The sequence below is a fragment of the Gavialis gangeticus genome, unplaced genomic scaffold (assembly GCF_001723915.1).
Source record: "Gavialis gangeticus isolate Ggan-Ray unplaced genomic scaffold, GavGan_comp1, whole genome shotgun sequence".
NCBI lineage: Eukaryota > Metazoa > Chordata > Crocodylia > Gavialidae > Gavialis > Gavialis gangeticus.
The window spans coordinates 26215742-26231669 of record NW_017729033.1 but is presented as its reverse complement, the minus strand read 5'-3'; the positions used below and the strand labels follow the sequence as shown (position 1 = coordinate 26231669).

The 15928-nt window shown below is 40.3% G+C and overlaps 1 protein-coding gene across 10 annotated transcripts in view; it reads right to left on the bottom strand.

The window, feature by feature from the left end:
• Positions 1–15928, bottom strand: part of ABLIM2 (actin binding LIM protein family member 2) — a 318470-nt gene that overhangs the window by 89403 nt on the left and 213139 nt on the right. For 4 of the 10 annotated variants that reach the window (XM_019526465.1, XM_019526461.1, XM_019526460.1 and 1 more), the window contains 4 exons: positions 12024–12144; positions 9347–9445; positions 2205–2306; positions 1563–1616 (listed from right to left, as the gene is read on the bottom strand). In XM_019526465.1, coding sequence (XP_019382010.1) covers positions 1563–1616; positions 2205–2306; positions 9347–9445; positions 12024–12144 — 376 coding nt within the window. The remainder of the gene's footprint in view (positions 1–1562; positions 1617–2204; positions 2307–9346; positions 9446–12023; positions 12145–15928) is intronic. The other 6 variants (XM_019526462.1, XM_019526463.1, XM_019526470.1 and 3 more) reach the window with 2 other exon arrangements.

Here is a 15928-nt window from a genome sequence, read left to right as displayed (position 1 = left end):
CCCTGTTCTCTTTTATTTAGGCTTTTATATTATGTTCATCACTATAGTACCCAAGCACTTTTCTGTAACACAGTATATAACAATGTATCATATGTGGTTTATTCTTTTTTTTTTTTCTGTAGATGGGAGGACTGTGAGTGCAATGGGATGTGTTACACTGGTACGCTGATTTTTTTACATTACTTTTAGTTCTTGTTTCTCATTATAGAGCTAGCTTAGAAGTTCCCCTTGACTTCTGAGTCAGCGGTAAGTAAAATGCAATGATCCTCTCACGGGATATCAATTTTTCAAGCTCCTGTTTGCAATATACCCTGGAAAGCTGGCACACCCATTCATTACAGATCTCTACCTTGTCTTTTTGTAGCATTCCTTAAATGTTGTTTAACCAGTGTGGCAGAGAGAAAGGGCTCAGTAAGTGCTGTAACAGTTGGGTAGATGAATGTAGTGGAAAGACACAAGCCATAAGAATCCCACATATTATTTTCTTCCAAAGGCAATGATAGGTGATAAGAATTTTTCTCTATGGAGATATTAATGTAATTAGATGCAACTAATTTTAGTCAAGATAATTGTCAAAGCACACTTCAGGCACCAATGCTAGTAATCAAGCTGACCCAGAATGTGGAGGGTTTTTAATCAGTGACATACATAATTATGCAAACACCTTGAAAGATAAAAGGAACAGCATAAGACTCTTATTTGTGAACCTGAAGACAATGTGACTGTAAAAATGATTCTTGAATTTTCAGAGGTTGAAAGCTGGATTTCACTTGAAAAGTAGCTAATAGCTTTTATAAAACTGGAGCCTAACACTATCTGATATTCTTAGCAGTTTTTGAAGATGGGCTTTGGTTCCTTTTTGAAATTGTCTCTTTTACTGTTGTGCTTAAAACATGTGCAATGTATATATTTCCTTCTTAAAGTCTTATGTTGAGTGAAATTATCTGTATAACAAAAGCATTCTCTGTGTGTTTCAGTTTGGTTAGTGATTCAGATGCCGACTTTACTATCAGGTCTGCCCCTGCAATATTGAAAGCCATCTTGGTCAGCTAACAGCTGATAAAAAATAATTTGTATGCAATGGATTTAACATGTATAAAATGGGTCTGATACCATGATGGACTAAGAAGATCTTGAAAAACAAAGACTGGTATTTAATATGCACCATATTTCAAATAATTTAAGTTTATTTTCTGCTGTAATGTAGAAGCCAAAATTACCTTAAAATTAAATATTCCCCAGGGTAGCCTGAAAACAGGAAAGCAATGTACTATGTTTAATGCATTATTGTATACTTCTGAAAATAAGATCAGTATTAAGTTTAAATTAGTAATGCTCAGTGAGATACCATTAATTCAGTAACAGAGCCACTTACTGAGTCTTCAGATTTCATGTTATGAAGAGTTATCTATTTCTGTTACTTAATTCTTTTCCTTTTTTTTTTAGTCAATAGGGATTCTGGCATAATTAAATGCAAACGCGATAGAACTCAGTGGTACATATGCACTTCCTTGATAAGGACATGCGTAGAAAATACTGCAGCAAAGAAAAGCAGACTGTACCATGCTGTTTGTAGATAGGGGGTTTCCTATAGATGTTATCTTTTACTCCAGTGTCTGAGGAAGAGGAAAGAAAAAGGAAAGAACAAAAGAGTAAGCAAGTAGTTTAGACAGCATCCTTTCTGTCTAGTCTCAAAAATCAAAACCCTCAGACAGAGACCATTCACCCATCATTATAGGTAGTAGCCACTACTTCTCTCCTTATCAGTACATGCTTTAAATATTGTGGGCTGCCTGGCTGCCCAAGTCTTACTTCACTCCTAACAGAATATATATTAATATGATTCCTTACCCATTAGTTTGTTTAGAAGGTGGAAATAAAAATAAAGGACAAAAATCTTGGGCTCACACCACGCATTCAGCAAGCCTATGTAAACACAAGTACCATGTAAATATAACTGCATTTTGCTAGGTTTAATATGAGTTTGTCACCTTTGGTTTCTCCTAATGCAGACCTGTTTATACATAAAATGTGAGAAGTATATTTAACTCATTGACTTCTCAGACCAGCTTTAGTAGTTAATATATTTTCACTCTTCAGAAGTGAAAAACATCATTGCTGTTGCTGTTCTATAGTTCAAATTTAATGCAAGAACTATGACAATTCATCAATTGAGGATTCAAAGCTAAGCAGTGAATGCCTACCTGGAATATGGAAATGTCTAGGAGCCTGCTGATAGACAGAAGGTGAAGATTTGCTGTCTGAGTACATGGATAAGCTCGGAGTGCTCCGACCACTTTCACTGCCTCCAAGAGGAAGAGCAAAAAAAGCAGATAAAAGAAAAAATGGAAAGCAAAGTAGAGTACTTCAAGCATAAAAGCTTACTCAAAATGACTTGTTAATCCAACATTTTTAAATAAACAGTTGTTTGTATAATCGAATATTGTTTACCAACACTAGTTTCTAACATGATGCTCTCAGCAAAGGAAATGAAGTAGAAAGGCTCACACTTTAATCAGATCTAGAAAATGGAGTTTGCAATTATGTATACTTGATAAATTATATCATATATATGCTTCAGACCTTCATCTTGGTTTCAAGATCTAAAATTCTCTTTTCAAAACTTCATGTTCCCATAAAAAAGGGAAAATTATCCAGAGATCTGTAAGGCCTTTTGCATAGCATTAACTGGAAAAATATTTGAGAGAGATTTCAGCAAAGGTAAATGTTATGTCATTAAATTACAGCCTGCTCTTAATCCATTAGTGAAAAATAATATTTAAATTAGCTGAAAGCAGGACCACACCAAAAAAAAGAAAAAAAAAAGATGTTATAGTCGAGTCAAGGCTTTCTGGATGTATACATTACAAAAAGCTGCTGTTCTATTATTATAGTACTATTTTAACTTTTCCCCAAAGGTAACTCTCCTCAGTATTTTATGTATATGTAAAAAGGGTTGGATTATCAAGTCATGGATATATAATGCCATAGTCAACTTGGCTGAATTTTAGAATATATAAAGTATTTTTTTTCATTTTTACTCTTGATTCATCAAATACTCATCAAGTTCCACTTACTTCCTTTCAGTTAAACCTCAGAGAATACTCTATGGCATTATAATGCTGCTTGGCAAACAAAAAAGTAGAGCTTTACTTTTTTGGGACTTGTAAAATCCAATTCATTTGTAGCAGTGTTAAGCAATTGGAAGCTGAACATGGCACTTTTACAAAACATAAAACTGCTGTTAATTGGCAATATTCATTTTAGTGTGTATGGTGAGCAAAACTGATGAATATCAGAGATGAAGGTACAGTAGTTCTTTTGAAGAAAAGACAACAGTTCAGAACACAAGTTTTAGACGTGTAACTGAGCACTGCTATAGGTGAGAGAAAGTATTGTGGGTAACCTTGGGTGAGAAGAGACCATGCCCATAGCAGACCCAGAAAATTTGACTGGTTGGGGCATGGACTGGGAGTTGCTCTTCTCCCCCAGCCCCCCACACCTCCTAACAGCTCTGGGGCTATCTGCAGGAAGGGAATGGGGGAAAGGGAAGGAGGAGTGAGCTGCGGGTTGTGGTTTACCCAGCCTGAGCTGAAGGGGAAGGGGGACCTAGGGGAGCCGTGAGGCAGGGGGGCTCCAATACACCCACTCCCCCTCCAGCTCAGGCTGGGCAAATCCCAGCCTACAATGCATTCCCCCTCCCTTCCTGCAGACAGCACTGGGGGTTGGGTGGGGTGGGGTGGGGTGGGGCTGGGCTACATGAGCCCAGCCCTGATCTTGCTATAGATTGATGTTAGGGAACAGAAGTTCCTTAAGGCACTCCAAAGTGGAGTGCCTTCATCTGATCCCTCATTAGATGAGAGTTAATTGGCTGCATGATCAGCCACTTTTAAAGCACTTGTGCCACAGCCCGGCTGTAGATTGCTTTCAGGGGGTCAATTGTACAACAAATGTAACTTCTGTCTGAACCCAATATTTCAGTAGTAACCATAATGCCGAACCCATTGCTACTGCAGTTGATGGAAGTAGTGCCATGGAGATCAGTGGAAGGAAGAAGAATTTATGTAAGAGCAGAAGAATGTGCCGTGTCACTAATTAATCAGTTTTTATTTGGGGCCTTTTACTGTCATATTGCAGAATGAAATGAAGATAATTAAAACCCCCCTAACTACTGGAAGTCACTTCAACTATCTACTTCATAGCAATAATTTGATAAGATCATTGCTCCAAAATTAAAAAATATTCTGGACAGTTTTGAAATTGAAATTCAAGAAGCATTAGCTAACATTTTATTTTACCTCCGATACTCTTTGTGGAGTGACCTTAAATCTTCCACATGGGGCAGCCTGCGTGGGAGCCTAAGACTTTCTGCCTTAGGAGTATACCAGGAAAAAATGGGTGACTGAAGAAATATTAGTTTGGCCACTGGTGCCAGCTTTTTCCTAGGCACAGATTATTTCTTCTATGCTAGATCAGATGCCAGGCCTCAACCACCTACACAGCCAAGCTACAGCTTCATCCTAAATAGACAGCATGGAGTAGAAGAGCTTCCTAGTTAAGGATGATGCTTTCCTTTTATAATCTCAGTTATTATGAATCCTCTTGTTCAGGGTTACCATACGTCCGGGTTTTCCCAGACATGTCCTCTTTTTTGGCCATCTGTCCTTGTGTCTGGTTGGGTTTTTAAAATGGGAGCAAATGTCCAGGTTTTTGCTCTCCCTCTGCTTTCCTGGGCTGGCTGCTTGGGACTGAGAGCAGTGGGCGAGGTGACTGGCTGTCACAGGTCACATGCTCCCTGCGCGGGACAACACATTTACCAGGCAGACCCAGCTGCTCTCCACACTGCCGGGCTGTGCTCTTAGCCACCTGCCTGCTGTGCTGCAGCTGGGCGCATGCTCAGGACATTTATCGACCACATCAGCCAAAAAAAGCTGATTGTCAATTTTCCTTATATCAGTGCCAATCTGATATGGAACTGATGTACCGGTGCACCTCTAAAAATTTTAGGTCCCTAAAAGATTCTGTGTAGATAAAAGCCATGAGGATGAGGAATTTCATTGAACTGCAAATGATATAAAGAGTGGGATTCTTTAGAGATCATTTCTTTCATGTACCAGGTACCAGGAAGAGGCACTGAGTAGAAAAGAGCTGAGGAAGAGAGGACAGGGGCAGGGAATGTAAACACAGAGGAGTGAAGGCTGTAAATCGGCAAACTGCTCTGCGTGCGGATCATTTGCATGATCACAGCCTAAATTTGCATTTAGAAGGGATACAGGCAGGCAGGAAGCTATTCTTGGGCACCCTTACACTATGCAAGCTAACACTTACATTATATAAAAAGGTTGTTTATGATTGCGAAAGGTAGGGATATAGCTGGATATTGCAGCTGACATACAAAAAAAATTCTCATAACAAAACATACTGAGGCCTGTGACAAGATCCACAGACTCATTTTTTTCTCACTTATAAACCTCCTAACTGAGACTTCAGTGGGAATTGTATCTTGTTTGATGTTTGCTTGGGTAAAAAATAAGTTAGGATTTCAAGACTGGCCCCACAAAAGATAAAACTATTGGGAAGAGAACTTTTATAAGGTTTTGGTTTGGCTCTGTGCCATAAGCAGCCATAGGCTGTGACCCAATCCACTTTCTAGACTATGTGGGGCGAAAACATAGAATCATGAACTCTTTCCTGGACTTGGTTTTATTTAACTTGGAATGAATCTTGAAGGGTTTACTTTGAACTTAAATAACAACCACAGAAACAGACTCGTGTCTCTTGGCTTTAGCAAGGCAGGCTGCCCTTTTGCCCTTGTATGTGTACAGGAGACTGGCAGGCCTCAAAACATGTTGCCTTCTCCTACTATTTGAGAGCTGGTCAAAAAGCCTGTTTTACATCTCCTTAGGCTCAATTACATGCTCTCTTCTCTCTAGCTCTCACTTTCCAGACTAGCTTTTCATACTGCAGCATTTTCTCTTTCTTGAACCATGGGGAATATGACAAGATTTGTGTAGATTTTGTAGCCAGAAAGCTATCATAGCTGAGCAGCATGCCTTCAAACCTCCCTACCCTGGGATTTCATAGTATGCATTCTGACCACTGTTTCAAAACGGGAGCAGTTACCACTGTAACTGTAGTCTTTCTTACATTTAGATGTTGGGCCCATTCATTAGGCCAATGAAACTTGATTTCTATTTGAAGTCTTTAAAATAGCAACTGTTCGTTCAAGCCTTTGAAACCACTGGTCGCGTTTACATAAGACGTTGACTGTGGAGCTACCTAATTAGTTAGCTGTGCACTATTGTACCCTCATGCCCCAGCCAACCAGCTAGCCCCACACTGGAGACCCTCATGCTCAGCCAGATCCTTTGCAGCATGTGGAGCTGGGCTGGAGCAGCTCCAGGTTCGCGGGCTGGCCCCTGGGACCCCTGCCAGCTGGGCCACTCCAACCTGGCTCAAAGTGCTGCAGTCCTGGGCACACATTCAAACCTGGCACCCAGGAGCAATAAACTCCAGCACACATCACTTCAAATTGATTGTACATGTAAATGAGTCCACCAAGTACTACAACAGATTAAAGGGACATTCCTGGGGAAACCCATATATTAAAATAAACAAGGTGAAGTTTGCTGTTTTCTAAAGAGTGGACTTTTACTCCACATGGGCTGCACTCTTGCAGACTCCTTACTTTAAAGGGACCACAGTTAGACTAATGCACAGCGTTTCATAAAATCCTACCCTATGTTGTTATTAACTGTCATAACAAGCTGTTGCTTGCATGGGAGGTGAGGAGGGAGCGCAGAAACTCAGGAACAAGTCCTGTGACAAAAATAATGAAGCCAAAGCCCACTGAAGCCGTGAGAATTTTAATTCTTTTAGTGGCAGAGAGGTGCCTTTATTTCAGAAATAAAGACAAATAATGGATAGCTAAAGGTAAGATTCAGTTTTGAATACAAAAGGTCTATTTTAGTACTGTTAACCAGTGTGGCATCTTGAGATATGTTCAGGTTTATCAGACAGCCAAGCATATTTCTAAGTATTTTGAATGGAAATAGTAACAAATATCTTATTTTGATACAAAATAATGCCCATGTCAACTGAGAGTAGTTTAAATATATTTCATTTATTTTTGGTCCTGCAACATGAATTTATCCATGTTTTTTCTCATACTTTAACAGGCAAAAGAACAGCACATCATTAACCTCAAACACTTACCAAGGCAAGGAATGAGGACATTCTAGTACTGAGAGGAAGGAACTGGGAAGTAGGACAGAAGGACATATCCTAGGGAGTCCTTTTTTGGCTAGGCCACTTACTCAATGCATAACAGTAGGGTAACTATGACCCATAGGCTTCAGTTTACTCATATAAAAATACTTACCTACCTCACAGGGCTGCTGTGAGGCTTAATTACTTAATACTTGCACAGGGTTTTGAGTTCCTTGAGAAAAGGTGCTACAAAAATGCAAAGTAATATTATTGCGTTTGGAACAGATGGATGCCACTTGAAGGACTGTTTTCCAAACAATATCAATAAGAAATTGTTCCTGCATATGGCAACAGCAGGTAGGCCTGAACATACTGACCTAAGTGTGATCAAGTAAAAGTGCTGCTAAGCAACTACTGATCAGCTTTCAAATGAGAGCATTTCACACCGTGTAATCATGCAGTGCAGCTCGCAGACAGGTTTTCTAGCTAAATATATCAACTCTGACAAAACCTATATGCATAAAAGAGTGTCTGTGCAGTGCCTTGTCACGGTGTGCTTCAGCCCTTTGGGAAGGGGGAGACAGAATCTTTGTAGGTAGATTGTTGTTTAAAATAGTATCACTAGGTTTATAATTTATTCTCTCTTCAAAATTCCCTCTTCAGCTCATATTTGTCAAGGCATGAGCCTGGTTCTAGTCTCATTTATACCACCAACACTCCAGTGACTTTTGTGGAATTATTCCTGAGTGAGTTGGAACCCGATCCAGACCTACCTGCTGTGTTTTCAAAGGGACTGAACACCTGCTACTTATATACCTTGGGGGAGTGTTACATGTCACACTTAGCATGTGTTAACCCCACTTAAAATGCTAGCATCCGAGTGTTCAAACAAGATAACATATGCTAAGTGCTCTTGTATCATAGTGAAGTTAAGCCTTTTCGAGGGAGGAGTATCTCCCATTCATATTAAGTAACACATGTTGCCTGAATGTGGGATTGTTCCACAGAGATAATGCGATCAATTAAGATCCCGAGGCTGGGAGCCACACTCCCAGCCCCAGGACCTCATGGAAGTCTCCAACCAGCTCTTGTGCAATCCCAGGGCGGAGACCAAAAATCAGCTGAATGCCCCAAAGTCTTGAACTGGCATTAACATATGATTGCTCAGAAAACTTCCCAAGTCATACTAATACTTACTACAATTGATCTAAATATAACACATGCAAAGTATCCCATGTAACAAGGCCCTCTGAAAGGAAGATGTGTTTAGTAGTCACTTACTTTCCTAGCTATGATGGCACATAAAAATAGTGGACACTAGGAGTTGAAAATGGTTGTTATCCATGACTGTTTCTCTTTCCTCTCCTTATTCATCTTTCTTGAAGAGGAAAAACTCAGGGGAGGACACTCTTGTAATCATTAAGCATGCAGTCTTCCTCTCTAATGTCTAAATAACATGTTGAGCCAACATGCACTCTGCCTCAAAAGTCCTAGGGATTCCCCCAGTGCCTCCCTGTAATATGCAGACCATTAATAATTCATGTGTATTTGCAGAAGTTTTAATAGGAATAAGGACCAATCTATTGAGAGACACAACACAGGGTTAAATGCAAGCATAGCACCTTAAACTGGCCAGGTTCACAGATGATCAGTGGAGCACTGCTGATTTAACTAGATGAGGATCTGACCCCACTATGTTTTAATCGTTAAAAAAAAACCAAACCCAAACCCCAAAAACCTGGCTAATTCTCTACATGGAAGTTAAAAGGTTGAATACTTGATTGTCCAGTGTTTGAAAGGGCCTTCTTCCAGTAGTCCCTTAGTTTCACTGCAATATGGAAATGAGATTAAACATTTCTGTAAATTACAACAAGCAAAATTTTAAATAATTTTCTTCCCTTTTCACTTCCAAATCCGTTTTTCTCCCCACCTTTAGAAAACATAGAACATTCACTGAAACTAAAAATATATAAAACCAGCAGGTCCCGGAGACTGACAAGGTACGTCAAGAAAGCACTTGCACAAAATTAAGACAAACTTTACCCAGTTGGAAGCCATGCTTGCACAGACATCAACTTGAAACACGTTTGGAGAGGTCTACAGTTATCACAGCACAGTTGGCATTCCTGGACCTTACCTTTGAAGAAAGGGATGTAATGATGTCTGAATGTAGATGTAGGGCTTGGGTGTTGGGGCAGGGAGATGCAGCTACTGGTACCAAGACTCTGAGTACCAGCTAGGGGGTAACAAAGAGTAAGTGAAAATAAACTATTTAGTTCACTTACTGAAAGCTACAACATACATAACACCTTTTTTTTTTCCAGGAACATTTTCCTCTTGATGATATACAAGTTTAGAAATTAGCACAGATTTTAAAAGTAAAAATCTATTCTATTTCTAATCTGTCTTCTAAGAACAATACTGGTCATATTATGCAGTTCGATAAAGGCACAGGTTTGTAGGTGGAACATCAGAAAATATTCCAGAAAAAGGCACTATGAAGAGCATAACTGCACTTTGGCCAAAATTGATGTTGGCAAAAGCTGCAAGATGGAATGACATATGTTCATAATGGGTCTACATGGAATGAAATGGGGAGTTTATTTTCTTTCCCCCCACTAGGAACTATATTAGATCAAGGACCAGTTCTCATTGAAATCAATGTTAATTTTGCTAGTGGCTTCAAAGGACATAGGATCCAGCCCACAATACAACAGGGTATTAAGAGCATCCCTAAGTTTAAAATGTAAGAAGCCCCACTGAAGTTGGGTGCTTAAAGTTAGGCATGTGATTGAGGCCCCCTCTACATGTTACAGGTATTAACCAGCTCATTGTGCAATTAACTGAAACCAGCTACACGTGCAAAGTACCTATTGTGCCATAAAAAGGTCCAATCAGCTATGAAGTTAGACCTTGACAATGTGTACAACTTTAGAGCTAGTTTGTATGCAGCTTTAATTTGCACCTGTAGCAAGGTCTTCCCTGCACCTGTAGCAAGGCCTTCCCTGAAGGAAGCTGAAGGTCTTCCTTCAGCTGACGGGGCTCCCAGCCACAGGGCTCCACCATGCCCATCTGTGGTTGGGAGTCCTGCAACTGCAAGGACTCAGCCTTGGCAGCTGCCTGCTCTGGGTTCCAGCAGTATCCCACAGCTGCTGGGACCTGGAGTCCCACAGCTGTAGATGCTGGGTCCCAGCAGCATGCCTCCTGGTGAGGGACCAAGTTGGGTCTCAGCAGCTGCAGGACACAGCTGCAATCTCTTAGCTGTAGGGGTGTGTGGAGCACCTGGGGCTGGGCGATTGAAGCTGTCATTCTTTCCCAGCTGCAGGGGTGTGTGAAACCCCCAGGGCTGGGAGACCACAGTTGTTGCAGTTTCCTAGCCCGGAAGGCTTATGCACCCACAAGGCTGGGAGACCCTGGCTGCCATAATCTCCCAGTCCCAGGGGCTTCACACAACCCTGGGGCTGGGAGATCTCAGCAGCTGTCTCCCCCAGCCATGGGGTGCATGAAGCCCTTAGGGCTGGGAGCCCCTCAGTTGAGGGGGCTCCCAGCTTCTTGCCAGTGCAGGGGGAGCCTGTGATCTGGCTCTCCCTGCAATGACTATAAGACATGATGGGGTCTAATGTGTGATCCTACAATCACAGCCCCTGCCATGCATGCATCCATAATGTGGATTGCACATTAGATCCCATTGTGCCTTTAACTGCACTTGTGGAGGGCCCTAAGCAGCTTAATAAACTAAAGCCTCAGATCTTTCACATTCGTTCCTTTTTTGTTGTTGTAACATCCTGATAGCACATTGCACAGAGAACTAATACTGTGAAAATAACTACTACAATTACAAATTATGAATATTTCTAGCTGCTTGTGAAAATTACAGCTTTAAAACTCACTTTTAAAGCAGAACTGTTTATGCTTTTCTTCCTCTTCCTACCCTGCTCTCCTAGGGTACAAGTGAATATAATCATGATAGAATTGCCAGTCTCAGCACAGACTAATTCCCAATCTCCTAAACAGATCTTTGATACTTCATATTTTTCCATCCCCAGCAAATACTTTGTGAATAACAAGGATGCCATTTTCTGTAAACTGTTTCTTACAACTTGCAATTTAAATTTTCTCTTTGAATGTTACCTTTTTGAGGACCTCCTTTACCCTCCCCTATCTTCTAAAGCACATTTCTAATTTCCAAAAAGAAAAAAATCACTGATAAAACTACAGAACATTTCCAGTTGAGTGAACAGTTTTAAGCAGTTCAGTTGCTCCTGCAAAAAGGCCAGGGTGGGCTGAATCCACCTCTTATGAGCATGCAAAAATAAGCTAAGCTGCTTCCTCCAGTGTAGCACTGATTGCTGCAGACTTCACTGTAGGTGGATTTTGACCAGCAAATTGGTTAGCAGGAAATTTAACAGCCATTTTTCTAGTCCAGTCCTCAGCCCCTACGTTATCAGTGCAAAGAGGATTGGGGGTCTCCCATGTTAAATCTTGTCATAATCACCCATGATTCTATAAGGTGGAAGAGTTGGGGTTTGACTAGGTAAGGTGTCATGAGCAGAAAGAATGGGCAGGATCAAGTCCATTTTCTATCTTCTGCTAATTTTACACTAAATTCTGTAATGCCTGGCAAAATATATTAAAAACAAACAAACAAAAACCCTATGTATGTGCATTAAGTGAAGAAATTTGCTTTTCTCATAGGCCGTTCTTTTCATATTAACCAAAATATGGTAATATGTTTTAACAACAAGATCGGAATCATATCTGTACCATGAACCTGAACATAGGCAAATGAATAAATGAACTTGCTTCTGAATTACCTGGTCTGCTGTAATGCTGAGGAGAATGGGACGTTGGAGTATAACGACCATAACCTAAAGATCCAGCAGAACTAGGACTTGATGTCCTGTACTGCTTGAAAGATCTATCATCTTGCTCACCCTGAGGGGGAAAAAGAGAAAAACATAAGTCTTTGGGGAAGAGACCACTATAACACTTTCAGAATACACCCATTTTTGCATTGCTGCCTGTATAGATAGTCTGATTCTGTTTTCAGACTCCATGTAACCCCAATGAAATGAGGCAAGAATTTAGAGAGAAGCATTTCACATCTACTATGGTTAGAGCTGTTCTGGTGTTGTCACACACATGGTCAAAGAATGGTGATGTAAATTGCGAAGGCAACGTATAAGAGAGGAGTGTGAAATTAAGATACAGTTTAAAATGCACGTATTATCAGAGAAACATTATTTCAGGACAGGGAGCTGGATTTTCCACTTCCTTTTGCCTTGTGTAGTTGTTTAAGCACACTGGACATAAGAAAGGACAAACTGGAATGACAGTATTTACATTCATTTCCTACGCAGGTAAATGACTACATGCAATGCAAGACAGTACAGGATCAGGGCTCACCTGCTTACTTCTATCACACAGGTCTATTGTGTCTTCTGCACAATATCTTTACAATACGCTGTACTCCAAGCAAAATCTGTTGTATAATTACCAGGTGAATGATTTATATGTTAGGTGCCATAATTACAGCATTAAGTTAGTACTTGTAATGATAGGTACTAACTTAATGCACAATAATTTCCACTACTGCACATTAGTGCAAACAAAAGGTCTTTTTGTGATGTTAATGTGCAGTAGACTAAATCTACTGGGCATTAGGACAGGTTTGGCCCACTGAGCTAATGCGCTGTACTATGCTCAAAGCATCTCATGTAGATGCTCCCAATATGTATCAGGGTGCCAAACTCAACTGGGGATCTGTGCTGGATAGGCTGGATCCTGCCCAGGGAAAAGAGTGATGGCTATGGCCATGGCAGTGGCAGCAGCTGAGATCACCATGGTGGCAACCACAATGGTAGTGGCAGCATCAGCCAGTGTGGAGACAGAGGGGTTAGTGACCACAGGCTAAGCAGCCACTTTCCATGGGAAGGGCACACAAGGGGTGGTGGGCCAATGGGCTACAGGGCAACTGAGGACTGTTTTGCACAGTCCCCAACTTGCTTGCCTGCTGCCAGGAGGCATGTCCACCAGGTCTACTAGGCCCTGGTTTCTATGACAGGCCAATAATTGGCAATGCCCCCAGTGTTCAGTAGCCTGAACTGAGTAGTATCTCTCGCTCTCTGTTTCTCTATCTATATCTCAGTGGTGTCAAACATATATAATTAAAGTTATGGCATTACACTATTATTGTATAAAATGCATCTCATTGAGAACCATCTCCTCACTACCTTGATTTTTTCAAATACATATAATGGGCTATTCTCCTTTGTAGACTTAAGACACTTCTCTGAAAAACATTACCATAGAAATTGTGATGTCTTCTGTCGCTCATTAAAATACAAATTTGCAACTGTATAAGTATAGTTTTCTGAAGAACCAGAAACCACAATGAAGAGATCAGATGTAGAAATCAACTTTGCAGTATTAGCATTACTCTAAAATTCATTTTTCTCATTTCTTATTTTGACAAATCAGAATATTAGAATTTATCTGAGTAGGACCAAATTTAAACATAATCAAAAATCAAGCCCTGCTACAGAAAAAATATATGAAAGATCTTGAGCTCTGGCTGTAAAAACTATTGAAGACACTCCTATAGAAATCTTTCCCTTAATATTCCTTTGAAGGGAGTAGAAAGTTCCTCGTGCCATTTGTCAGGAGACCACCAATTCCTCCATATTCACCCAAGTCCCATACTCATGCTGAGATACTTCAGTATGCTCTGCCCTAACTACAATAGTCTCTATGTCAGCAATCACTTCAGTGCTCATAAGACTTTCTGACATTGCTCATGGCTTGAAGAAATTTTGTTTTTCTTCAGTATATTTCTCCAAGTTGACAAGGACCACAGAGTGTGAGGTTTAAATTTAAAATCAGATCCTGCAGAATTGCACATTTCAAAGCAGGTAGAACAGCTATGTAAATAAAAACAGCTTTGGTACAAAAAATACACTCTCTAGAGTGGAGGCAGAGAGTGAGTATATCTTAACATGCCTTTGTGAATCATAACAGAACGAAGACCTAGCCTTTGTAATCAGCTTTAAATGTTAATATTAAACAGAAAAACAGATCACGTGTAAGGTGATAATTCTGAAATGTTCCACTTTAACAATCTTGTATCCTACCTTTTGCAGGTTTCTGATGAAATGTTGAAAGAAATTCATGATGTGCAATAGTACTACATATAGGACTACAATACATATAGTACTACTACATACAGTACATACAATAGTACTGCAATAGACTTGCACACCACACACAGCCTTCCCCCACAAAGATCAGCTCTCCAAAACGGGGATGCATGTCTTAACTGGGAAACAGAAGCATGCAGGCACTGTCTAATGACCACCAGCATGGCCGCCCCTTGTCTCTGGCTCCAGAAAGCAGAAGGGAAAGAGTTCTGTGTTATCCCTCTCACAGTTGCCATCATTATTGGCTGAAAATTGCAGCTTGTACCTGAAATGGTCAGGGGCAAGGTATGCATGTAATTTAAGAATTGTGGTGTGGACAACAACACTTTATTATTTATAGGAACTTATATAAGTAACTGTGGGTATTTACAGTAAAGAAGTCAGCTACTGCCCTTGCAAGAATCTGGGGCCTACCTAATCTTCTTGCTGTTTCACTACACCAAGAAGATCCTATTGTGTCACCCAGATTGTTTTCCAAGAGCTGCTCTAATTAAAGTGCCTGGAGTGTCACATGTATCAACGTCCCCAGGGGAGACACTGATACACGTGACTCTGGACACTGCTGGAGTGAGGTAATTACCACGCTCCGGCAGACTTGATTAATCAAGTCTGCTCTGATGCATTGTAATTTGAGCGTGTTGGACCAGCCTCTCTGCATGTGTGCAGGCGCCCCCTGTTTGCAGGAGGACTCCATGTCACCCAGTTAACCATGAGCCTAGAACAAACTTCTTTTTCACATTGTGCCTTCCAATAGCAAGATGCATGTCTTATTTGGGGGTGTGTGATAGGTGGACAAATATGGCAAATAGTATTTTTAATTCCTAGTTGTTAATTATCTACTTGTCAGATTTAACCAACGTTTCTAACGGCAGTTGCAATATGTAATATTTATGGAAAACCATGGATTGATTACTACCTTCCATTCTTCACACTGTTACACATTTAAAAAAATGGATATACTTCACTGAATTTAAAGCGGTTACACAAATATAACTCATGTAACAGAGTAATGAATCAGGCCTATGATATTTATATATTATTTTCTACCTTTACAATCTAAGAAGCATTGCTCCTGTACATAGTTGCATTGCTTCCAAATTGGTGCATCCTGAAATGGTATCTTTAATAATGACAAACCTGGATATTGTTATAGGCTCAATTAAAGTCAATGGAGTTACAGACAAACTGAGAACCTGGCCTCAGCAGCATGTATAATCATAAGCAATTTAACTATAGGTATATACAAGCAGTTCAACCATGGGATAGTCATGCCAAGTCATGCCAAGCACTAACCTAGGTCATCTGAAGATGTTAGTTTTAAATCCAAATAGCACATTACAAATTAGAATGCATTTTTTTTTCTTTTTTGGAACAATTTGAAAAAAAAATGATGAAAGTCTAACCTTTTTCATGAAGCAGAAATGAGGATGGGAGTCGGTGAAACAGACTCATTCAAAAATAGAGCAGTTATCCGATAGAAGTTACAGTACTAAACCATTTTTATAAAGACCCCAAGCTCTGCA